The sequence below is a fragment of the Myotis yumanensis genome, unplaced genomic scaffold, assembly GCF_028538775.1.
Source record: "Myotis yumanensis isolate MYYU_CA2020_CCGP unplaced genomic scaffold, mMyoYum1.0.hap1 SCAF_14, whole genome shotgun sequence".
Lineage (NCBI taxonomy): Eukaryota > Metazoa > Chordata > Mammalia > Chiroptera > Vespertilionidae > Myotis > Myotis yumanensis.
This window is the reverse complement of record NW_027223765.1, coordinates 3,225,905-3,251,260: the sequence shown is the minus strand read 5'-3', so window position 1 is coordinate 3,251,260 and position 25,356 is coordinate 3,225,905. Positions and strand designations below refer to the sequence as shown.

At 59.2% G+C, this 25,356-nt stretch overlaps 1 protein-coding gene across 7 annotated transcripts in view; it reads left to right on the top strand.

The window, feature by feature from the left end:
* The window catches only part of ITPR1 (inositol 1,4,5-trisphosphate receptor type 1), a 169,996-nt gene that overhangs the window by 97,013 nt on the left and 47,627 nt on the right, over positions 1-25,356 (top strand). For 3 of the 7 annotated variants that reach the window (XM_070391395.1, XM_070391397.1, XM_070391394.1), the window contains 11 exons: positions 1,519-1,719; positions 2,201-2,452; positions 3,250-3,375; positions 4,126-4,254; positions 5,737-5,857; positions 6,714-6,898; positions 9,050-9,198; positions 10,244-10,355; positions 13,865-13,897; positions 20,569-20,604; positions 21,596-21,646. In XM_070391395.1, coding sequence (XP_070247496.1) covers positions 1,519-1,719; positions 2,201-2,452; positions 3,250-3,375; positions 4,126-4,254; positions 5,737-5,857; positions 6,714-6,898; positions 9,050-9,198; positions 10,244-10,355; positions 13,865-13,897; positions 20,569-20,604; positions 21,596-21,646 — 1,395 coding nt within the window. The remainder of the gene's footprint in view (positions 1-1,518; positions 1,720-2,200; positions 2,453-3,249; positions 3,376-4,125; positions 4,255-5,736; positions 5,858-6,713; positions 6,899-9,049; positions 9,199-10,243; positions 10,356-13,864; positions 13,898-20,568; positions 20,605-21,595; positions 21,647-25,356) is intronic. The other 4 variants (XM_070391398.1, XM_070391396.1, XM_070391401.1 and 1 more) reach the window with 2 other exon arrangements.

The following is a 25,356-nucleotide window of genomic DNA, read 5'->3' as shown; positions in this document are numbered from 1 at the left end:
CAATCACTTAGCACCGCTAGAGCTCTGCAGGGAAAGGATTCCTGGGTGAAGGGCAATACTCCCTCTTTGTCATGTTCAGAGAAAGAAAAGGCAAAAGGTAAGAAGTTGAGAGCCCCTAGACCTCACCCCAAACAGCACTCCGTAACTCAGTAGTAAGTCTGGGTAAAAAGAGAGTAAAGCCAGAAGACAACATGCAGGCATCTTCATGACCGTGTGGATGTGCAGTTTCTTACGCAGTCTGCTGAAAGCTCTAACCGTAAAAGAAGTCGTTGACAAGTGGGCCTCTTCAAGAATGTCTGTTTAGTAAGTGACACCGCCAGGAGCATCCGAGGCAAGCCAGGAGCCAGAGGAGACACGGCAATGCGTACGTCCAGGAAAGAATTCATGTCCAGAATGTGTGACAAACAGAAAAGTCAATGAGGAAGAAAACCGACAACCCCCCTTTAAAATGAGCAAAACCCGTTAAAACGAGACCCTCGTAGCAGAGACATCCACGCAGCCGAGGAATATGACTGGGCGCTCCCATGGGTGGGTCTTCAGAGAAATGCAAATGAAGAAAGATCAGACTGAAATGAGAAAAACGGACAATGCCGAGTGTTAAGGGGGATCTGGAGCAGCCATAACACAGCACGTGAATTGCTGACATCTTTTGGAAGCTGTTTGGACGTGTCTCCTAAAGCCACACATATTGGATCCCTGCACCCCAGCAATTCCACTCGTGGGCCTAAACCCCACAGCAATGGAAGACACGTTCGAGAGTGTTCAGAGCAGCCCTGTTCATATGTGTAGTGAGGACAGTGTCACGGCTCATCATTAAAACCGGACACTTCCCCAAGTGCCCACCAGCAATGGAATAAATAACTACATTGTGACAGTGAATCGGCCAGAGCAGTGACAGGGGACAGACCAGCATGGATGACAGCATCACAAATGTAATCTGCAACAAAAGAAGCCAGAAGGACAAGAATGCATGAGGGTCAAGAATAGGCCAAACGGCCCGCAGGCATGGCTCAGTGGTTGAGCATTGACCTATGAACCAGGAGGTCACGGTTGATTCCTGGTCAGGGCACATGCCCAGTTGCAGGCTCCATCCCCAGTGTGGGGCATGCAGGAGGCAATCGATCAATGATTCTCATCATTGATGTTTCTCTCTCTCTCCCTCTCCCTCTCCCTTCCTCTCTGAAATCAATGAAAATATATTTTAAAAAAGAAAAAAGAACAGGCTAAACGAAGCTATAGTTGTAGAAGTCCAAATCGTGGTGAAATTGGGGGGGCGGGGCATCCTTTAGGGGCTATTCCATTTCTGGTCGGGGCGCCGGTGTCCCTTGGTGACCCCTGCAGCCGAGCACGCCTGACTTTAGCTCTCGGCATGCTCCTGATGGCTGAAAGGTTTAGGAAGAAGGACGGCAGTGCAGGAGCGGGACTGGAGAGAGACCTTCGAGGGCAGACGGTCTCTGTGTGGGCGGACTCTGCTTGTCCCGCCACTGACGCGCCCCTCCCCGCACCCTCCCCTGCCAGATCCTGGAGGCGGTGACCATGCAGCACATCTTCATGAACAACTTCCAGCTCTGCAGCGAGATCAACGAGCGGGTGGTCCAGCACTTCGTGCACTGCATCGAGACGCACGGCCGCAACGTGCAGTACATCAAGTTCCTGCAGACCATCGTCAAGGCCGAGGGGAAGTTCATCAAGAAGTGCCAGGACATGGTCATGGCCGAGGTGACCGCCTCCCCTGCCTCTCCTGTGCTCCCTAGAACGTTAAGTTAGTTAATCTTGTACTTGGAACTGGACCCTCTCCTGGAGCCATGTGAGGCACAAAAGTAATTGCTCATGTGCGTGTGCGCCCGTGTATTGTGGGTGTGTGTGTGTGTGTGTGTGTGTGTTCTCACATTGTGAACTTAAACTGCAGACATAAGCAAGAGTCCAGTCTGATTTTTTAAAGATTTTTTTAGAGAGGAAGGAAGAAAGAGAGAGAGACACTTCGATGTGAGAGAGAATCATCGAACGGCCGCCTCCTGCCCGCCCCGCATGGCGATGGAGCCCACGACTTGGACATGGGCCCTGCCCGGGAATCGAACCGTGACCTCCTGGCTCATAGGGCGACGCTCTCCCACGGAGCCAGGCGGCCGGGCGAGAAGAGATGTGCTTTTCATGCCGCCCGCCCCTGCGCCGGTGACGCGAACGCCCTGTGTCCCTGCAGCTGGTGAACTCCGGCGAGGACGTGCTCGTGTTCTACAACGACCGGGCCTCCTTCCAGACGCTGATCCAGATGATGCGGTCGGAGCGGGACCGCATGGACGAGAACAGCCCGCTCATGTACCACATCCACCTGGTGGAGCTGCTGGCCGTGTGCACCGAGGGCAAGAACGTCTACACCGAGATCAAGTGCAACTCCCTGCTGCCGCTGGACGACATCGTGCGCGTGGTGACCCACGAGGACTGCATCCCCGAGGTGAGCGGCCTGCGCGGCGCCAGGGCTGGCCCGGGGGCCTCGCCGTCTCGGGGGGCCGGCCGCTCATTCGCTGCGAGGTTTCCGTGGGCTGAAACGGCGTTTGCTCGAGTGCTGATTTGGGGCCAAAGGAACAAGGAACGTAGGGGAGCTTGAGACGCGGAGACCCAGTGGTGCTTCCGCTCAGAGGGGCCAGTCACGCAGCCTGTGAGTAGAGGGTTGGATCCGAACGAACGTCTCAGAAATGCGTTGGGAGTGGGTTAAGGTTCGGTTCCTATGGACGTAAGCCTGACCCGTATGTTTATCCTGTGAAAGGAACGGTTGTGTTACGAAAACAATGAGCAACAGATTATAAAATAGGAATAGCCCTGGCCAGTGTTGCTCAGTGGTTAGAGCGTTGGCCCGGAAGGATCTCAGGTTTGATTCCCAGCCCCAGGTGGGGTGTGAGAGGGAGGCAACCAATCCATGTGTCCTTCTCCCATCGATGTCTCTCTCTCTCTCTCTCTCCCTCTCTCTTCCCCTCACTACCCCCCCTTCCCTTTCCCCCTTCCCTTTCCCCCCTTCCAGTCTCTCTAAAAATCTATGATAAAATGTCCTCAGGTGAGGATTCACAACATTATTCTCTTCCAAAATCTCTGTGTTTTTAAATTTCCTAAATGTGAATTTTCAATATAAAAAAAACCAAGGGAATGACATCCGGCGGGAAATGGAATTGTCCGGGTCGTTCTCACTGTTAAGATGGGGCGGCGATCGAGTCCCCGGCGCCGAGTGTCCATTCACCAAAGCCTGTGTCCGCCCAGGTCAAGATCGCCTACATCAACTTCCTGAACCACTGCTACGTGGACACCGAGGTGGAGATGAAGGAGATCTACACCAGCAACCACATGTGGAAGCTGTTCGAGAATTTCCTCGTGGACATCTGCAGGGTGAGCTTCCTGGTGCCGGGGCGGCCGAGCTAACGTGCACGAGTGTGTGTGTGCACGTGTGTCTGTCCGTGTGTCTGTCTGTCCCTGTCCCTGTCCGGCACGCCTGTGTAGACAGAGTGTGTGTGTGTGTGTGTGTGTGTGCGTGTGCACCTGTGTGTGTGCGTGAGTGTGTCTGTGTGTCCGTCCGTCCCTGTCCCTGTCCGGCACGCCTGTGTAGACATAAGGAAAACAGTCTCACGATGTCCACCCACTAATCCGTGGCACGGGCGGCAGACGTGGCTATTCTGTTTCCAGACGTCTCGTCTCCCCCTTTTACTCTCGGCGAGACTCGGTTTTACTGGCCAAGCTGCAGGGCCGGCAGGTCATTTCCGGTTCTGGTTCCACCAGGGTGGGGTGACGTGAAGGGACCCCGGGACGTAGTAGATCGGATTATAGGTGTCCTCGCCCTTGACAACACGTCCCTCCTCGGGCCCCTCCCCGAGCTGGAGCGTTGATGTCACAGCCGTGTGTGCATTTCACCTCGGGTTCCTGGCCCTTGGATCCCGCAGGCTGGGAGCCAGACTGGAATTGAGGCCTCCTGTTCCTTTAAATCAGGGTCAGGGCTCGGAGTTTCCTACCACGGCTTTCCCTCGGGGAGAGACCCTGACCCGACCTGCAGGCCTGCCCTGCGTGTGAGGGTGGGCAGGAGCGGCCCGGGGCTGTGTGCAGGCCTGCCTGGGCGTGTGTCTAAGGCGTGCGGCCTTCCCGCAGGCCTGCAACAACACGAGTGACCGGCGGCACGCGGACTCCATCCTGGAGAAGTACGTGACCGAGATCGTCATGAGCATCGTGACCACGTTCTTCAGCTCCCCCTTCTCAGACCAGAGCACCACCCTGCAGGTAGGGGGAGGGGCTGCAGGTGGGGGGAGGGGCTGCAGGTAGGGGGAGAGGCTGCAGGTAGGGGGAGGGGCTGCAGGTAGGGGGAGGGGCTGCAGGTGGGGAGGGGCTGCAGGTAGGGGGAGAGGCTGCAGGTAGGGGGGAGGGGCTGCAGGTGGGGAGGGGCTGCAGGTAGGGGGAGAGGCTGCAGGTAGGGGGAGGGGCTGCAGGTAGGGGGAGGGGCTGCAGGTAGGGGGGAGGGGCTGCAGGTAGGGGGAGGGGCTGCAGGTGGGGAGGGGCTGCAGGTAGGGGGAGAGGGGGTGTTGATGGGCCTGAGCAGGGCTTGCTGAGGTTGGCACTGGGGGAGGTGCTGCGGAAGGCTTTGCGGGAGGTCTACACCACCGGAATGCTGCCCCCTTTCCCTGGGAGAGCAGCTTGTGCAGGAGCCCGGGGTCAGAAGTGCCTGAGAGTGTTCTCCGTACCAGATGGTTACATTGGTGGTTGTCTTCTCCTTAAAAAACCCTCTTTTCCCTCTAACCTTGTCTGCCCTTCCCTCCAATCTTAGGAAGAGAAGCAATTAGGTGCTAGCCTGTTACCAACACTTTTTAAAATTCCATGGAGTCTCTGTTTTAGCTGCTGGGTGAGCCTGGAGCTCATGGGAGGCGGTGCAGGCTCGGGGGACGGAGCTCAGGGCTCAGCACTCAGCAGGGCCCCTGTGCTGCAGGGCTCCAGGGCACCGTCCGTGAGCCCCGTGGCGCTGGGGGTGCAGGGGGCAGCCCTGCATACGCGGCTCAGTGCCCCGGTGGTTTCAGAGCCTTGAGTCCGTGTAGCCGGGAGATGTGTCCTTGATTCATGCACTTGGAGAAATGGCTCTTGTTTTCATAACCATGTCTCTCTCCATCTCTGGGGGGGTTCCCACAAGCCCATCGCACAGCCTGTGGCAGGAGGGCAGGGACTCGGTCTCCAGGGGCCAGAAGAGAAATAGCTGATCCACGTTTCTCTCTCACATTGATGCTTCTCTCTTCTCCCTTCCTTGCTCTCTAAAAGCCAGTAAACTGTTCTTAACAAAAAAAGAAAGGAAGGAAGGAAGGAAGGAAGAAGTAGGGAGCATTCTAGGTGAGACCCACTTCTCAGTCTGTTTTTGCTGCTTAAAAGTATAGCTTCTACTCAGGATATAATGTCTGGAGAGAACCTTGGGGTCAGTCTGCCTCAGTCTGCTTCTTTGCTACCTCGGGCAGAGCCGAGGCTCAGAGAGGTCAAGTCACTGGCTTCATGTCACACAGCAGTTGGTACCTGGACAGAAACACCTGTTTCCAGGCTTCAGGTCCTACACTCCTTTGTGGTCAGACGTGGTTGGGCATCATCGAGTCTGTGCCCTGCCCTGAAACGCTCGGCTGGGTCCTCGTCGGCACCCCTCCACCCCGGCGGGCGGGCTGGTGAACCCAGGTGCACTGCCAGGTCCATTTCCCATCCACAAACAAACACCCCACGTCTCTCCCCTTCCAGACCCGCCAGCCGGTCTTCGTGCAGCTGCTGCAGGGCGTGTTCCGCGTCTACCACTGCAACTGGCTGGCGCCCGGCCAGAAGGCCTCAGTGGAGGGCTGCATCCGCGTGCTCTCCGACGTGGGTAAGACTCGGTCGGGCCCCACGTCTCGCCGTGAGGGAAGCCCCCGCTGCCCCGTCTTTTCGGCGGCTCCGAGCAGAGCCCGGCCTGGAGCGAGGCTCCCGTTCCTAATCCGCCCTCACCGTCCAGGCCGCAGCTCCCAGAGCCAGAAGCCGGTCTCTCCCCGAGAAACACGGGCTTGGAGAACGAGCTTCCCTGTTAGGCTGTGCGGCTCTCAGCACGTCCAGTGCTGTGAGCTTACTCAGGGCCTGGGAGGTCCCTCACAGGAAGTCACTGGTGTCCACGTAGCCCGTGGAAACATGATGCCCCAGGAGCACCCTTTGGGGAGCAGGGTGCCCTGTCCCTTTAGCCTCTCGGGGGTGAGTGGGAAAACAATGCATCGGCCAAACGAGTGTCCTGTCTTGATAATTCTCACAATATTGGGGCCGAAACCCATTGCACTTGGACTTGCCGAACTTTGTGGCCTCAAGCATTTTTTAAAAACGTCTTCATTGTTGAAAGTATTACAGACATCCTGTTTCCCCATTGACCTTTCTAGCCCGCCCCGCCCCCCGCCCCAGGCCTTGACCACACTGTGTGTCCAGGCTTATGCATCTATGCAGACAAGGCCTTCGGTTGATCTCTTCCCCCCCCCCACCCCCCCGCCACCCCAGAGCATTTAACACCCTCAGAGCTGCCCCCCCAACTCACTCACGTTGGGAGCCTCCCCCCAGGGTGGCAGCCTGCTGAGCTCCCGTTCACACTGGGTGTCCGCGAGCTGGCGCGTGTGCACACGGAGCCTCTGCGGGGGCGAGGGCGGTCCGTCCGTCTCGGGCGTCTCCCGCGACGGCCGCAGGCTCACGCGCCGCCTTCTCCGCAGCCAAGAGCCGGGCCATAGCCATCCCCGTGGACCTGGACAGCCAGGTGAACAACCTCTTCCTCAAGTCCCACAACATCGTGCAGAAGACGGCCCTGAACTGGCGGCTGTCCGCCCGCAACGCGGCGCGCCGGGACTCGGTGCTGGCCGCCTCCAGGGACTACCGCAACATCATCGAGAGGCTGCAGGTAATGCCGGCGGGAAGCCAGCCTGCCTGGCGGGGCGGCCCGCACCCAGCTGTGCTTCTGGAGCCAGAGGAAGGCCCAGGCGGGCGGAGGGGGAGGCGGTGCAGTGAGCGCAGTGCGAGGCCCACGGACAGACGGGCAACCAGGAGGGGAGCTGCCGACGAGGGGAGAGCTCCCCACAGTCTCGGTCTTTAAAGGCTGCTCGTAGGTTTGCAGGTTTCTTTCCGAAGCCTGGGGACCGTGCGCCTCTGAGGAGGGAACAGTAAGCATGTTCTTGGAGAGAAAAATAAAACTCAGAAGGGCAGGTGCTGCTTGTTAGGAAGACGTGGCCAGGGGCTAACGGGTCCTCAGCGTCGACTGCGTTCTTGTCTGAGTCCCTGGCGTTAGGAGACCGCCCGGGACAGCGGAGGTGGTCGGGAAGGGAGGACAGTCACTCGCAGGCCCAACGCTTGTGTGATTAACCCCATGCAGACGCCCCTCGCCTAACCCTGGCCCTCTCCCTGCCATCGCTTCGCCGTCTTTGTCTGTCGGTCTCTCCTATTGTCGGATGTCATACATTGGACGATACAGTGCGAATCGGCTGCCGTGTCGGGTCCAGACCTGGCAAAGAGGCGGGTTTCATGCGCACGGTGTCGAAGCGCCATCCAATCCCATCTGTGCTGTCGACGAGTGGAGGTTTGTGAGTTAGCACCAGCACTGATCGGATCCGAGGAACCTCTCCGGGAAACTGATGAAACCCTCAGAGGATTCGCAACAGCGACCCTCTTTTTTTGACTGTGCGGGAGAATTGATAGGAATTAAGGAATGTTGCCATCCCACTGGGGAAATTCCCGCCCCCCACCCGCAGGAATTAGTTTGATTCATTCATGCATTCTAAATACTATCGAGTGATTATAAATGTTGTCAAACATAAGATAAAGTTATATCCACATATTTTAGGTTTAGTTTCTGGGCAAAAGACCCATCGATTTTTCGTTGACCACGACCTATGAAATTTGGGCCCCGGTTGGGGCGAACGCGAGGTCAGTGGCCTTTCCCATGTGAGTCTCCTTGGTTCTCTGTCTCCTCCTGTGTTACCCAGCATGCCGTGTTCTGCCCGGCCCGTCTGAGCCAGGATGGCTCCAGCGAGGGTCTCGACACCGAGCCATCGGCCAGCGGCAGCATCTTTGGGAGATAATTTCTCATGTGTTTCCTGCCATTTGCCTTTAGACGGTGTTTGTTGCGTTGGTTTTGCTGCTCTTTCAACTTCTCTCTGTTTTCCTCTCCTGCAGCTGTGTGTTTTGCATTTGAAGACCATCATGCTATCAGGGTACATGTACTTAGCATGTTGATACCGCATGTTCATTCATTTGTGTTCTCATTTCTGTATGACTTTTTAGTCCATGAATAATTCATGCTCATTGAAAGCAATTGGACAGGACTCAATGCCAATACAGAGGAGAAAATCAGCAGCTCCCAAAATCCCACCACCAAGGCCACCGTGATGTCTTTTTAAAAAAAAATATTTATTATTATTATTTTAATCCTCACCCGAGGGTATTTTTCCGTTGAATTTTAGGGAGAGTGGAAGAGAGAGGGAGAGACGGAGAGAAACATCGATGTGAGAGAAACACAGTGTTTGGTTGCCTCCTGCATGTGCCCCAACCAGGGCCTGGGCTGGGGAGGAGCCTGCAGCCGAGGTACGTGCCCTGGACCAGAATCGGTCCCGGGACCCTTCGGTTCGCAGGCCGACGCTCTACCCACTGAGCCACACCAGCCAGGGCCCATGATGTCTGAATAGTGGGTGGCGCGTACCCTTTAGAGTTGACGTTTATAAAAGCTGGACCGTAGACTCCACGCCCCCGTGCGACCCTTTGTCCTGCTCACATTGTGGACATCGTCCCACGTGGCCGGTCGAACGTATCTCGTGTCCAGTTTTAACATCGGTGGGACGATCCCTCGAGGAGCGTAGAGCCCGTCTGGAAAGGAGGCGGGTGGGAGTGGGCCTGTGTGTGCTTTGCCTTCTGCCCGGGGCTGATGGCGTCAGGCAACCGTAGGGCAGCGGCGAGTGGCGTGTGTCGGTCCCTCTAACCCGGCGAGTGTCTGGGCGTGTGGAGGTGAGAGGTGTGCGCACGCCCTCCCGCCCGCCCCGCTCACCGCGCTGCTCCCTCCCAGGACATCGTCTCGGCGCTGGAGGACCGGCTGCGGCCGCTGGTGCAGGCTGAGCTGTCGGTGCTGGTGGACGTGCTGCACCGGCCGGAGCTGCTCTTCCCGGAGAACACGGACGCCCGGAGGAAGTGCGAGAGCGGGGGCTTCATCTGCAAGTGAGCGGCCCTCCCCGGGGTCAGGGGTCAGTCTCGGGGCCCGGGGACCAGACCCAGCAGTGGCTCCCGAGGAAGGAAATGCTGGCCTGGTTTTCAGCTTTGCTGAGCGCCAGGTCACGGCTCTGCCCCACCGTCCCAGCGTGTGGGTTTACTGTGGTTTGGGCAAAATGTCTCCCTTTTTTCTTCTTCTTCTTCTTTTTTTTTGGTAATCCTCACCAGAGGATGTTTTTCCATTGATTTTGATTTTTAGAGTGGAAAGGAGAGGGAGAGACAGAGAGAGAGAGAGAAACATTGATATGAGAGAGAGACACTGATGGGTTACCTCCCGCACGCCTGAAATTGAGGTACGTGCCCTTGTCTGGAATCGAACCCAGGACCCTTCAGTCTGCGGGCTGACGTTCTATCCCCTGAGCCAAAGCAGCCAGGGTGAGAATGCCTCCTTCTAACTGCACGCCCCGTTCATGCTTCTTCCACTCAGCAAGGACCGACAGCGCCTCCTGTGGGCTGCGACATGGACCCAAAAAGGTCTCCCCCGTCCTGCCCTCGAGACTCTCCAGGCCTGTGGGGCCTCACAGCCTCCCTAAAACCTCGTAGTTTCTTTGTTTGTGCTGTGGGGCCTCAGCAAAAACAAAGAGCTGTCCCAGGCCGTTTGCTGAACTTGACCGTGGGCTGGGCCCTGGACTTTGCCTTTCTGAGTCTTCCCAAGGACAAGGGGACAGCGTGTGCTGGCCCAGCCATTGGCGTCATGAGGTCTTGGGCTCTGCCGGCGTATTTTAGCCACGTGACTGGCAGCCCTCAGTGGATAAGCAGTAGATGGGGGGACCGCTCCTCCTTTCTCTGTGAGGTCAGGCTCAGCGGGGTAGCGTGTGTCTGCTGTCACCGACCAGCAGGTGGCGCCATTGAGACACCGTCGCTGACTGTTCGCAGGGAGCCCTTGGTCAGGGTTTGCTCAGGAATTGAGGAGTCCCCGTAAGTGGCCGGGATCTGTGTTTTGTTACTGGAAGGTCCTTGCAGGGATGTAACGTGCGGCTCCCCCCTCCCTCAGGCTGATAAAACACACCAAACAGCTGCTGGAGGAGAACGAGGAGAAGCTGTGCATTAAGGTCCTGCAGACGCTGCGGGAGATGATGACCAAGGACCGCGGCTACGGCGAGAAGGTACCGCCTCGCGTGCCACCTTAGAGCCAGGCGTCCTGGGAAACCCAGGTGGAGGGTAGGAAGCCACCCCCGTTCCGGCACGGCGACGTGGCCGGTGACGTGGCCGAGAGGTTCACTGTTTTTAAAGCCGCGTCTCCCTCCGGCCCCTGGAGCCGCTGAAAGACGAGACTGACTCCTTTCAAAGCAGAAAAACTAGTTCTCGCTCAGAGGCCGCTGGTCACATAAGTTGTTGTCGAGAAACGGTGATGAGATTTCCCATCTGTTTACCTTCCCAATGCGGACGCCAGTGTCGTTTCTGCCTCAGGAGGTGAGGTGCTGGCTGGGGGCTCTGCTCTGAGCACGCTGTGCTCACCTGCCTCCTGCCGGGATGTCGCACGGTCCTCCCGAGCGTTAACAAACTCCCCCAGTTCTGCCTGGAACCCAGGCAGGCAAACGCGTCACCGTTTCTACTGGAGGTGGTGACACGGGCAGGCCTGGGATGTGACAGTGTGCATGGGGAGCGAGGGTGTGCAGCGAGAGGGTGTGCAGGGAGAGGCTTGCAGGGAGAGGGTGTGCAGGGAGAGGCTGTGCAGGGAGAGGGTGTATGGGGAGAGGCTATGCAGGGAGAGGGTGTGCAGGGAGAGGCTGTGCAGGGAGAGGCTATGCAGGGAGAGGGTGTGCAGGGAGAGGCTGTGCAGGGAGAGGGTGTATGGGGAGAGGCTATGCAGGGAGAGGGTGTGCAGGGAGAGGCTGTGCAGGGAGAGGGTGTGCAGGGAGAGGCTATGCAGGGAGAGGGTGTGCAGGGAGAGGCTGTGCAGGGAGAGGGTGTATGGGGAGAGGCTATGCAGGGAGAGGGTGTGCAGGGAGAGGCTGTGCAGGGAGAGGGTGTGCAGGGAGAGGCTGTGCAGGGAGAGGGTGTGCAGGGAGAGGCTGTGCAGGGAGAGGGTGTATGGGGAGAGGCTATGCAGAGAGAGGGTGTGCAGGGAGAGGCTGTGCAGGGAGAGGGTGTGTGGGGAGTGAAGATGTGCAGGGAGAGGCTATGCAGGGAGAGGGTGTGCAGGGGGAGGCTGTATGGGGAGAGGCTGTGCAGGGAGAGGCTGTGCAGGGAGAGAGAGTGTGCGGAGAATAGTCCCGTGCCCCCCCCCCCCCCCCCCCAGGCCTGGGCCTGCGTTGAGATGACAGCAGTTTTCATTCAAAGGTGATGACGTTCAGGAACTGTCCCCTGGTGACAGCCAGGTGGGGCGAGCAGCACAGGCTGCAGGCGTCTGGCTGTCTCACCTGGCGGTCAGTCCCCTGTCATTACCGCGGGAGCCTTTGAAGAAGAAATAAAACTGAACAGCAGTGCCCCTTCCTCCGCTCCTTCCTCCACCGCCCCCAGACCACGAGGCCCTTCGCTGTCACCACGCGTTTGAAGTGTGTCCGTTAGAAGAGGAGTGAGTGCTGACTGACTAGGACATCAGTATCTGAGCTCAGTGGGAGTTTGGGGAGAAGCCAGCCAGGAAAGCGTTAATAAATGCGCAGAATAGACGCAAAGAGCAGTGCCAGGCAGGAATGAGGAGAGGAGGCCTGGAGCGGGGGTGACAGCCGGGGTGCTCCAGGCAGGAACGAGGAACCACCTATTCCACCAGGGCTTTCTTTTTCTTAAAGAGGCTTTAAAACTGTTTGTAAAGTTTGATTCTAGTGGCACAGATTCACTCTCCATCACACAGCAGAGTCCACTGAGGAGCCTAAACGAGCTGTGAATATACTTGCACGTTTGGGGCATAAAACTGGATTTTAAAAATCCAGTGGAGACCACAGTTTTCTCTAGAATATCTGCTCCTTTTGTGACCAAGGTCCTTAGAGTAAGCGGGTGTCCCAGCTCCCGAGGCTGCTCCAGTTGGGGTTACGCTTTCTTGTCCCCTGGAGGGAGAGGCGTGGGGAGCTGGGGAGCCTGTGGCTGGCGGGCGAGTCCGCCAGGGTCCCTGGGGCCACTCCTCGCTGCCGTTCCCTGCCCGCTGGTGCCACCTGGGAGCACGTGGGCACGGGGCCCTGAGGGGCTGTGGCCCTCCCTGTTACAGAGCTCCCGAGGGTGCCCGCCGGGGCGTGAGGGGGAGGGGAGGGAGCGCCCCTGAGAGTCGGGATCCCGGAGAGCTCAGGAGGCACCCGCTCAGGCCTCTGCCAGCAGGAGGAGGAATCCGGCCCCCAGGTAGAGAGAGGCTGGAGGCAGGTGACAGCTCTGTCCAGTCTCTGCATCCCTCCCGTGAAAGTGGAAATACCGTAGGGACGTCGGGGAGTGCAGCGGAGGACCTTCTAGGAACCTGTGTGAGTCTCTAAAAACAAAGTCGATAAAAACATATTTAAAAACACGCACACACACAACATCCCACAGCCTCAGGTCTCTGACGTAGACTCAGACGCGATCCCTGACTCCTAGGGGATCCTCAAGCCCCGGACCCTGCAGGGAAGGGGCGTGGCTGCCCTGTGTGCTGGCTCCGCCCAGGCGGCTGCAGGGCGTTCATTAAGCTGCTGTTAAGATACTGGGCAGAGTTTTGGAAAGAAACTCGGAGGCCAAGAGTGAATGTAAAAGGATCTCTGGGGGTTGATTTAAGCCCCAGGTTCCCTCTGAGCAGAGGTAGCGATTTCATTACTGCAGAGCCGTGTCCTTGGGTAACATTGGGGTTTGCCTTTCACGCAGACCGTCAGCCCCTGGCGGCCACCCGCTGCTTTTCTCTCTGAAGAAGGCACGCATGTGTGAGCGTTTCCAGGCGCCATGATTTCAGCAGCAGCTAAATTTGCTAAATGTTAGCGCAGCCTAATAATAATCCCTCAGGTCCTCCCTCTGTCCTGCAACAGGCAGTGCTGTGACCAGCTCTTGGTCTTTCTCGGACTCGATGCCAATGGATGGTTACTAATATCGCTCGAGTTGGCACGCACCGCCTCCGGCCGAGTGTTTTCTTGAATTAGGAGCAGCCCCGGGATTTAGAGTCTGGGCTTGGGGCGTACAGCCCCCCTGAACAACGCGGGCTCGAGCTGCGAGGGCCCACGCACATGCCCATTTGCCTCCGCTCAAACCCGCCTTGTGCAAGGCTCAACCGTGTGGGTCTGTTGCTCGGCGAAGTGGAAGCCAGTTTGGATTCACCCCAACTGGGTCAGGACCGCAGCCCCCCATCCGGGATGGCAAATGAGTGGGAAGAAAGCCTTTCCTCCTGAGCTGAGTGGGTCTGACCCCCGCCTTCTCCCTGCTCTCTCCCGCCCTCTTCCCCCAGCCCGTGGGTCTCGGCGGGGACAGAGCCCTTGCCCTCAGCAATGGGCAGTGCCACGTCCACGCAGACCTGGAAAGGCGGGTTCCGGGCCCCCGGTCACATGACCGAGAGTTGCTGCCTGCCCGGGGGACAGCCTCCTGGGAGGTGCGGTGGCGTCCAGGGTGCCCTCTGACACGGCTTCACTCTGTGCAGCAGCGCTAAGACCTGCTGGCGGCGGTCTCACGCCCTCGCTGGCTCTGCCTGTCCTAACGTTTCCTCCTTTTCTCTCCCTCTTCTCTCTTCCAGCTCATTTCCATTGATGAACTGGAGAACGCCGAGGTCTAATTTCCTTGTTTTTCCATGTCGTGCTGCTGTTCCCCATGCCCTGTGGCCTGTCCCGTCTCTGTCGCCTCGTGTCTGACTGTGTATGTTCGTGGGAACGAGTCTCCGTCCTCTGTGTCCGTGGTGTTAGCATTGCCCGTGCGCGGGTGGGTCATTGTCCCTGGGGGTCCTGTCTTAGTCTCGCTAGGGGTGCTCCCCACTGAGATGAGTCCGTCCTGCCTGGGGTGTCCCCTGCACTCGGGGTGGGCGCTGCCAGCAGCCTGTCCGGAGCTCGCAGAGCTTGTCTCCATGCAGAGCAGCAGACGCGGAAGCTGGTGCCTGCGTGGGCACAGTTTGAATGTGTTTCTGGAAACCAGTGCCCTCTTGGTCTCCATGTTGGAAAGGGCTGAGTGCAAAGCGGGGGGGGGGGGGGGTTCACACTTAATTTTGCCAGAGAGCGAACCCCAGGTGGCCCGTGGGCCTGCGGTGGGTCAGGGGCGCCGGCGCCCACAGCCTCGGGTGCAGGAAAGCGCCACCCTGCGACCAGGAGGTTGGCGGGTTGTCTGGTGCCTGGCGCTCCGCTGGCAGGTCCGCTTCCCTGGCGGGTTCACCCCGGAGCCCCGCGATGAGCAGTCGTTCTGTCTGGGAGTTGGGGGCCGCTGGTGCATTTTCTGTTTTGTGAATGTCTGTCCAGGTTTCTCGCCATGTTTTAGGACGAGCTTTGTAGGTGGTGTTAGAAAAGGTTCATTGGGGGGTTCACGGATATCATGGGGGGAGTTTATTGTGCTGGAACCGAACACACGGGGAGAACATTTTGACTTTCAAAAAGTCACTTTTTGGTCCGCTCCCTCAGATGTTCCCGCCGGGAAGGCCTCCTCCCGGGGGTGGGATGTGTGGCTCACTCTGCAGTCCACCGCCAGCGTTTCAGAAACGCACAGGGCTGCTTCTCAACCGCCAGAGGGGAGTTTGCATCCCGGATGTGAGCATCGAAGGCGACCTGAGGCTTCTGACCTGGGCCGTTCCCTCCGGAATGGAGCTCAGAGAGGTTAAGCCGCTGGTCTCAGGTCACACAATTAATGGCACTAAACGAGGCTTCCAGACACAGACTTTCCCTTCCATGAGCCCCAGGGGAGCAGGGGAGGGGGCCACGCCCTCCGGACGAGCAGGAGCTGAGAAACACAGAAGGCCGTGCAGCACGCGGCCCCCTGCGCACTCTCGCCTCCACCTCGCAGCGGAAATGCCTCGCTGACGTGGACTTTTCCTCTGAAGATGGAGGTGGAGGTTCTATTCGCTTCAGTACACGTTGCGTCGGGAAAGGCCGGCTGTCCTGGTCGGAGCTGGGGGTGTTACTAACCTGTTGCTTTGCACGGAGTGAGCCGCGATGTGTTTGCTGCTCAGGATGGAAGGCGGGGCCTGGGGTACCACCCCCTTGGGGAGCGCCCGCCCCTGGGAACAGGTGTGTTTATAATTGTCGCCAGGAAACAGAGCCCTGTCTGTTTATGAAGGAAGACTCCTGGAAGACTCCTGGCAGCGCCTCGGGCTCTTTGAAAAATTCCCCGAGGAAGCAACTGCGGAGCCCTCTCCCTTGTTGCCCCTGGCAACCCTCCCAGCCCCGGACGCTGTCCCCAGGCCTGGCCGCCTTTGACCCAAGGGCTGTTCTGGAAACTCCCCCCGCTCCTGGGGTGTGTGCACTGGGGAGGCCGCCACCGCCTGGGGCTGTGCACAAGCTCAGTGCAGTTCCCGCTGGTGGGGGGGGGGGTCGGGGGGACAGGCAGGCCTCCGCAGAAACTTGCACACCAGCCCCTGACCTCGGGCGGCACCTCGTGACCTGGTGTCCCTGTGGGGAAGGCCTTGGCCCTGGGTGCAAAGCCGGGGGCACCTGGGAGAGAGGTGGGCAGGCGAGTGGAGGGTCCCTGCGCGGAGGGGCCTGGTGCGGGGCCTGCCAGCTCTTCCAGGACAAATCTCCCTGGGAACTAGGAGAGGAGGTCCCCTTCCTTTCTGTCTTCGGCAAAAAAAGAGGGGGGTCTCCATCCCCACCTCCTGGGTTTGCCATCTCCTTGGGGAGCTTGGGAGGGTGCAGGGGAGGGCGGAGGGTGCAGGGGAGGGCGGGGGGCGGAAACCGCGGGCATTGATGTCCTGCTCACGGGTGGACAGCTTGCTGCATCGTGCCAACGTATCCACACAGATCAAGATGGAGCGTTTCCATCAGCCTTCCCATCGTGGCTGTGCCGGACAGCGGTGGGTGCTGAAGACGTCCTGGAGACCTTGATACTCGGAGTCTGTTCCACTCCGGACGCGGCGCAGGGGGCCTGGAGGGAGTGGCGCCCCAACACCGGTGTCGGCTCTGGGGCTCGTGGTTTCCTGAAGGGCGGCCAGTGGTGCAGACAGTGTTGGATGGGAGCCCCCACCCTGAGGAGCAGCGTGGGAGGGAGAAGGGGGGTACGCAGAGCATGTCGTGGGGGAATCTTGGAGCAGGGAGCTCAGGAGTTCGCTCGGGCCACGTCTCTAAACCGTGCAGCGCTGCTCTGACTGACGGGCGGCCTCCGGGGAGGCGCCCCAACCCAGAGCAGAAGCCGCCGCGGCCCACGCGTGTGTCTTGGAGAAGGACGTGTCCCGGCTTGTGCCCTGGCCCTGGACCGGCTGCCCTTGTGTGCCTTTGAGGGGAGGTCCCGCTGCATCGCCGTCCTGGGACCGAGAACTCGCCGGGGCCCCTGGAGCCGGCCAGCACCTCCGCCTTCCTGCCCCGCTACAGAGAAGCTTGCTGCAGCCCCGCGCGGAGGGCTGGGTCCCGTGTGGAGGGTGGCAGCTCATCCCGCGCCTCAGCTTCTCTGGGAGCCACTGGGCGCTGTCACGTTCAGGCGGAGAGGCACGGCGTTGCTCAGGGGCGCCGGCAGGGGGCGCGCTCGTGCCGCCGAGGCCCGCGGCGCTGTCCTACTTTCCCAGGCTGCGCGGGGCTGGCTGGGCACCTGCCAGCATCCAGGCTGCAGTTACATAAGCGCGTCTTTTTCCTGGAATTTAGGCTCATGCTGATGTGTGACCTTCAGCGCGATGGCCAATGAACGCAGCGGGCTGTTTACTGCTAGGCACTGGCGGCAGGGGCGAGGGCAGGGCCTGGGAGTCTCTCTCTCTCTCCCTCGCTCTCTCGCTCTCGCTCTCGCTCGTGCTAGATTATTCCATAATGACGGAGGTTGTGTAACTGAGTCAAGTGAGAACACGTGGGGTTTTATTTAAGTGAATTTGCATCTCATGGACTTGCTCTGGGCAGTGTAGGGGAAGCTACGTAACTCGACTGCTGAGTTTGTTTCTAAAACCAATGTCCGTGTAAAGGGACTGAGTTAGCGGGTGGGGGTGAGCACGGTTCTGCTGACAAGCGAGGTCACTTGCGTTTCAGCTCCGTTTTTCTCGCAGGGCTCTGGGCTGCCGGCGTGGGCTTTCCGAGCCCAGCCCCGGGTTTCAAGCCCCTTTGGGCTCGTCTGCTCCCTGCTCTGCGTGCTGAGTGGGGAGCAGGGCCTGGAGACGGACCAGGGTTAGAGATGAGAAGTTCCCTTTGACGTGCCGACGACTGGGCCGTAAGGCAGACGGCACGGCCCTTCTGCGGGGATGGTCCGTGGTGGGAGAGCGCTTATTTTGAGGGAACACTCCAGGAGCCCTGAGGTGGTAGAGGAATGCGTGTTGAAAACAAAGGGTGTTTACGTGTCTGTGCTGGCCAATGGCACACATGGATGGAGGGACAGACGGATGGATTGAAAGGTAGATGGATAGGTGGGTGAAGGGAGGGAGGGGTAGGTGGGTGGATAGGTTGATATTGGGTGGATGGATGGATGGATGATAGATGGATAGGTGGGTGGATAGAAGGATAGAAGGATGGTGGATGGATGTTTGGAAGGAAGGATGGAGGAATGGATGAATAGATAGACGGGTAGATAGATGATAGATGGATTGGTAAACGGGTGGATGGACATGTGTTTGCCCATTGGTCAATCAGTCTGTCCATCTATGGATGGGTGGGTGGATGCAGGGATGGGTGGTGGGTGGATAGATATGAGTGGTTGCTGTTATCATACACCAGAAATGGTAACACCAGGAAGTCCGTGGCCTCCTTATCTAAGAGTGAGACAAGGTATACTCTCCTTCATTTACAGCAGAAACTCATCTCTCAGTGAAACGTTCAGCACGTCATGTGTTGAAAGTGAGCGCTTCGGTGACTTACATGCTCTCAGGGACCACAGTCCTGATGCCCGGCGGCCTCCCCGGGAAGGACACGGGGTTCTGTGGCTTGAGGCTCATTTTGAGTTTCTGTTTCACAGCCAGCCATGTGAAATCTGGGTTTCCTGTTGCATTGAGTTCTCTATTGTCTAAAAGCACTGGGAAGACTTGAAATCAAAGACAAGCTGTGGAGTGGCCATAGAGGGCAATCGTTGGTTTCCAAGTTCAAAGCCAGGCAACATCCTGGATGGAGGGCGCAGCACCTGGGGCTGGGCCTGAGGTGGGAGGAGGCGACGCGCTCCCCCTCAGTGTGTGGTCACGGAGAATGACCTTGCATGTAAAAAAAAATTAACTTTGATAATAAAAATGTGCTGAGAAAGTCACTCCATTCATTTACTAAACATCCCCTCTTGCTTTGGGGATTACGTGCTGATTTATGTAGCTGTTGTCTGATGTGACATAGCTTATTGAGGTGATTATACTTTTCAAAATTGCGACTTGCTGCCATAGTGACCTTCCCCTCAAGGAAACAGGGCAGAAGTCCTCGTCGGAGGCAGCATTGGGAAAGGCTGGTGGTGGTGGTGGTGGTGGTGGTTGTTGCGTGTGGTTTTTTTTTTTTTACCAAATTATATGCCAGGTGTGTTTGCCTGTCCCCTGCCTGCAAGCGTTGTGTGTCTGAGTCGGTCACAGTTAGAGAACTTGCCTGTTAGGAGTTATGAAATGAAGTTTACTGACAATACAGCAGGCATTACGCAATGTTTTAGCAGGAAGGAGCCTGATGAATATCTCCTTGAGCCAGGCCAGGGGGCAGGAGCCCAGAGCCTGGGGCAGCTCAAGGTGGCTCAGGGCCGCAGGAGGGCCGGTCGCACAACCCCCTGATGTCTCCCTTCTGCCCCATGAGTGGACAGCGTGAAGCAGTCCTTCCGCTTAGAGAGTGACCCTGAAGCTGCACACTGCCATCCTTGTCTCCAAATCCTCCGTGAGATGTTCAAAGAAGAAAGATAATTCAGCCCCGGCCGGTGCGGCTCAGTGGGTAGAGCGTCCGCCTGCGGACTGAAGGGTCCCAGGTTCGATTCCCATCAAGGGCACATGCCAGGATTGCGGGCTGGATCCCCAGTGTGGGGCGAGCAAGAGGCAGCCGGTCAATGATTCTCTCTCATCATGGACGTTTCTCTCTCTCTCTCCCTTTCCCTTCCTCTCTGAAATCAATAAAAACATTTTTTAAAAACAAAAACATTTTTTCCCACCTTGGGGGTTGACCACCAAAGGGTGGTTGAACTGCACTGACAGCCCCGAGTCTCACAGCCGTGCCCAGCTTCCAACCCCTGCCCCTACCCCGAGGTGCCCTGTCGCCGGAACACCTCTAAGGAGACCAGGTCCCTCCCTCACAGCCTGAGCCGTGGCCTCTTTGCAGGGCCCCACCTGCCTGGTTCAGGAGCCCTGGTGGGGCCCAGCATCCCATGGGGCATCAGCTCCTGGCCCAGCTGCCAGCTCTGCCTTCACAGGGGCATGGCCTTTCCTACAGCCCCGCCCCCTTTTGGCCCCGCCCACCTTCTCCAGGACCCAGATTTCCCTGGGGCACCCTCTCCTCTCTGGGGCCAGGACCTGAGTTCAGGGGGTTCTGAGGGGCCGCTGGGGGTAGCCCTGCCCACAGCAGCCTTTCTCCCCAGAGATGTCGCAGGGGAGCGGGTCCTCAGCCTCCGAGACAGGCACTGGGTGGGGACAGGACATGGACATGCCTGCACCCAGGGGAGGCCCTGTCAGGGAGTGGGGGTGACAGCGCTAGGCCCTGGGGGGGCTGCCCGAGCCCCTTCTGTCAGCACCACCCCGCCTCCTGCCCGAGCCTCTGTGGTGTGCACTCTCTCTGTCCTCCTCTCTGTGGATGAACCTTTTCTAAAATATATATATATAATTTTTTAATTAATTTAAGAGAGAAAAGGAGAGGGAGAGAGCGATAGAAACATCAATAATGATGGAGAGAATCATGGATCAGCTGCCTCCTGCACGCCCCCGACTGGGGATTGAGCCCGCAACCCAGGGCTGTGCCCCGACCGGGAATGGAACTGTGACCCCCTGTTCCTAGGTCGACGCTCCGCCCCTGGGCCACTAAAGACGTTTTCTTCGTGGTGGTGGGACTCTGCTTTGTTTCTCTCCCTGTTTTACACGCTTCCCCGTCTCAGGGTCTCAGGCCGGGGTGCCCAGGGCAGCAGGATCGGGTCCCTGTAACAGGGAGAGGGTCTCCCCTCAATTGCGTCCCCTGGTGGGCACAGGCCCCTCACTGTCCCCTTGCCGCTGTGCGTGTCCTTCAGGTCTCGGTGTCTCTGTGGCCCCGCGTCTCTGTGGCCCGGTGTCTCTGTGGCCCGGCGTCTCTGTGACCCCGTGTCTCTGTGACCTGGCGTCTCTGTGGCCCTGTGTCTCTGTGGCCCGGCGTCTCTGTGGCCCGGCGCGTGCCCTCACTAACCTGCTCTCTCCTCCCTGACCAGCTGCCGCAGGCCCCGGACCCCGAGAGCTCCACAGAGGTGTGTGCGACCCCCGGCCCCTCCCTGTGTCTGCGGGCCGGCAGCGCGGGGGCTCCTCTGTTGTCCTGAGTGTCTGCGTTGTCATGGAGACGTGTGTCTGTCCGGACAGGAGCGGGGGTTTGGGGGGGACAGTCTGTGGCCTGGCCGGGAACTGGGGTGGCTCTCGGGGTAGGAAAAGGTCCCGAGGGGCTGGGGCTACACCCGAGGCCCGAAGGCCCGCACCCAGCACTGCAGCCTCCACTGCTCCCTCGGGACCTGGGACGCAGCCCTGTCCGGCCATGAAACAGGCTCTGGGTCCCGGGCAGGGAGGATGCGCACCCCGAGTCTGGGCCTGAAGGGGCTGCGCATAGAGCCGGGTCTCAGATGCTCTCGGCCCTGCCGCTGACCACGCTCACTAAGGGAGGGGCTGGACTCAGGGCGCCCAGAGCCACAGAGGAGCCTGGGGGGCATGTGGTCCAGGCTCCCAATCTGCTGCCAGGAAACCTCCCGAAACCCCAAGTGAGAGCGGGAGTGGGGAGCCACGTGCGGCTTCCTAACCAGCAGCATCTCGTATTCTCATCGCGCTCTTGCTCGCCGTCGATGAAAATGCGGGCGCTGGTGGGCCGGGGAGAGCCACGCTCCGTGTCCGTGTCCGCTGGCGTGTCTTGTGGATGTTCTCACGCATGTGCCATGCGGGGGTGCATGTCTGAGCCGCGGGACCTGCCCGGTTGAGTTTGCGTTATGCACAGATACATAATGTAGAACTTCATTTCATCGGCTTTGCAAAAAAAAAGTGTTGGCCAAACATCCGTGTGTCGCTCGTTTTCCACAGAGCAGGGTGGGTGCCGGGCGAGGCGCTGTCCCGCGTGCCGGGGCGCTAACGTCCATCGGGAGAGAGTGTCCTCTGTGTGAATCTGGGCTCTGTGAGCCCCCGGGCGCCCGGGGCTGGGGGCCGATGCCCAAGACCCCGCGGCTCCCGCCGGCACTTAAGACGGGATTTCTGCGTGTTTAGCAGGAGGCTGAGCCGAGTCCGCCCCTGAGGCAACTGGAGGACCATAAACGGGTACGTAGGGGTCCTGGGGGTTGAGGGCTCCCGCAGCCACACGGCGACGCAGAGGCCGCGTTTCTGGTGGGCGTTGTGGAAGCAGGACTCGGTCAGGCCCTGTCACAGCCACTTCCATGTCAGGCTCCCCTGCACCCACCTGGGCCCCCCGACAGGGACCCTGTCAGCTGTCCAGGTCCGCTCTCCTTTCTGCGGCGGCTTCTATGCGGCTGCAGTCTGAACATCCCTTTCTCTGTGAGTAACCGATGGTCATCATGGAGAGTTTATCGTAAAGACAGAAGTGTTCCCCCCGCCCAGCTGCAGAGGGGCCGCGAGGGGCTGTGTCCTCCCTGCCCGGGTGCGGGGGCCCAGCCAGCACGCACTCCCACCGTCTCCGGGGTGATTCATGCACGGCTCTCGGGCCCTGCTTTTGCGCACGTCATACTCCAGCGGAGCGTTTTCTCCGAGAGTCTTAGAAAGTCGGCAGCTGCCGAAAGTTCCACAAATTCTCACGTGGCTTGTCATTGTTTCCCTGTGAGTGTTATCTCCAGGAAGGCTCGGTTCCAGGAGAGGGGTTGCCGGGCCAAGGGGTGGGGGCTCCCTGCAGGTGCCGACTGGGATCTGGGCCAGCCGTTCCCCTGCCTGGGCCTCAGTTTCTGCTTCTGTGGAATGGGCGTGATCAGTCTCCATCCCTTCGGGCAGTCTGTGGACTGTGCCCACCACACGCTCAGCAGGGCCGTGATGAGGGACGGTCACTGGTGCTCGCTGGTGTCACCTTGCAAGCGGAGATGCCTCGGTGGTTTGTGGACAACAGGCGTAGGAAAAGGAGGTGATTCTCAACCGCGGGCTGGTGCAGGTGGGGAAGGCCCGCCGCTCATGTCTTGCCTGAAACGCAGGGTTTTCAGTGGCTGGCGCCTGAGAAGCCGAAGGTCACCGCCACCCCCCCCACCCCCCCCCGTCCCCCCCCCCCCCCAACCTGGAACTGACCCCTTCGGGGCTCGTTCTCCACCAGGCTCCTTAGCCACAGGTTTTGGTGACAGACGCGGAGCTCGTCTGAGCCTGGCTGCGGGGCCGCTTGGCTTCCCGGCCCACGTCACTGTTTTCACAGGACACTCTCGGGGTGAAGGGCACCCCCTCTTCTCTCCGTCTTATGCCATGATGTGCGGAGCTTCTTACCGGAGTTTGCACACGGCAGGTGTGAACTGCTGGGGAGACCAGCATTCTTTCCTCTTCCTTCACCGTCAGTCACCGGGTCGGGTCGCGTGGCGAACCTCACAGCTGAAGAGGGGACGTCAGTGGGTGGCCATTGTTCTGCCTCCTGCGCCAGGGCCCCGGGGGGCGCCCTGGACGGTTTCGTGCTGGGGAGTCGCGTGTCCCGGGGACAGGCAGCTTTGCTCAGCAGATCTCCTTGGTCCCCGTGGATCCCCACCGGCTTCTCCTCGAACCCACGTTTCCACACTAGGACTCGCACGGCCTCCGGTCATGCCACCCCCTTCCTTCCTCTGTCCCCTTCTACCTCAAAGCCTCCGTCCTTTTCCTTTCAGAAAAGGGACGCATCTCACTTGGCTTTTCAAAAACAAATCCCACGTGTCCTCCGGTTTCTGTGCAGCCTGTTTGTTTGCTCATTTGTTTATTTATGGAGAGAAGGGGAGATAAATCGATCCCAAAGCCGCCCAGGAAGAGGAGGGACATAAACATTTGGGGGTGGGCTGTGCCTAGGTGGGCTTTTTTTCCATGATGAGCACATGTCACGTTATCTTATGGGGAAAAGTGTCCGGGTTCGTGCCTCAGTTGCTATGGTAACGGCGAGGGTTTCTCTGCGGAAGGAAGGGCAGCGTGGCGAGGGGAGGCCCCTGCGTGACTTGGGTCTGGCCCTCGGGCTCCTGCTCCTGGAGCTCGAGCTCCCAGGCCCCAGGCGCGCGTTCTCTTTCTGCCTCCACTTCCTTCAGGCCACACCGACCTCGACCTCGGTCTCACCCGTGACCATGGGCACCACCCGGAGCAGAAAGTCTGACCTGTGGCGTGGGCCTCAGGGAGTGGGTGGGGCGGCCCTGCCTGCGACCATGCGGCCTGTGCCCTCCAGATCTCGCCCAAGGGCTGCATTGGCGTCTGCTGGGCTGCAGCCCCGGTTCCAGCCCAGCCATCACCTCTCAGACGGGGCCCGGGGGTCCAGTTAGAGGCTGGGCTGCTTTGCCGCCGTCCCTCCTCCAGTGGGAGCTCCGGGTCTGTGTCCCGTAGGGGCGTCCCCAGGTTGCAGACGGAACGCGTTTCGCCTCCCGTCAGGGTCATCATGGCGGCAGCCTCTGCCCTCCCTGTGTCCGGCTCAGTGGCCTTGGCCATCCCAGCGCCATCCTCTTGAGTCAGCGCGTTCAGTGGCGGAGTGGCTCCGGGTTCACGCGGGCCCCGGAGGCCTGGACACCAGCCGACTGAATCTTTACACCACACGTGGCTTTCGAAGCCACTGAGACATGTTGCACCAAAGGCAGTTCCTTTAGGAGGAGCCTGGGAGCAGCGCGGAGGCCTCCCCTGGGGAGCGCTCTCGGAACTTGGAATTTGCCGTTGGTCGGGTAGGAAATGAGTTTCATCAGCGCATGAAAGCGGCTACAGTGAGAGGCATCTGTGGGTGGAAGGGAGAGAGGAAAATCAGGCTTGTTTTTATTCCCTGAACTTTCATTTAAAAAGCAATTGTGCCCCCTTCCCGCCCCCACCCCCTTTCTCTCCTGGGCACCCCTCCCGTTGTCCCGGAGTCTTTGACCAGCATCTTGCAGGGACAAAGGAGAAGCCCCCTGGGACCTGACCTGGCCCCTGGCCTGCCCACCTCCCTCAGGGCACCCCCTCTCCTGTCAGCTCCCCCCACCCTCACCCGCCCCCATCTCGTTTTGCAAACACCTCCAGACCTATTCTGGGAGCTTGTTCGCAAATCCTTTAAGTTCTGCTGAGTCAGGTTACAGCTGCAGGTCTTGGTGGGGCTGGGAGCGACCTGCAGTGTGTCAGCACCTCCCTCCCTCCACTGGACTCCCCACCTGCCGCCTGCTGAGGTCCCCGGACGCCCCACCCTTCGCTCTGTCCTTGGAAGGAGTCTCGGCAATCCCTGCAGCCGGTGGCCTTTAGAAACTTCCAGACTGGGAGGCGGTCTGGCGTCCCTGAGCGAGGCGGCGCTGGTCGCAGCGCCCGGGAGTAGAGGACACGCCTGAGTTTCATGTTTTTCGGGGGGGGGGGGGGGGGGGGCGTTGGGGAACGGTTATGGCAGCCCTCTCCCAGCATCCTTTGCTGTCGACATTAATGATTTTTTATTATGGGAACGTCCCGGTGTATGTGAAAGACATCAGAGGAGTGACAAGACCCTCTTTGGATCAGCTTCGACAGCTCGGCGCGTGCCCACTCTAGTCTCAGTCACACCCCTCCCCGCTCGCGCCCCCACCCCCGCCTTGATGTCATCTCTTCCGTGATGCTTCTTTTTGACGGACGTCTGGTGTTGGCCACTCATTTATTTCCTGTTGCATAGTTTTCCTTCACCGCTTGCCCAGGGACGGTTCTGGCAGAAAGGCTCGCGTTCAGCCTGTTATTCCATCAGAGTCTGACTCGATGCCGTCCTGTTTCCCTGGGGTCTTGGGCGGGAGCCCTGGGCCCAGGTTCGATCCTCTGTGGACGGTGACCTGCAGTATTTCCATTGTGTCCGATTGGCTGACCCCCAGGGGACTTTTGGGTTAATGTTTGTTAGCGCTCGCTGC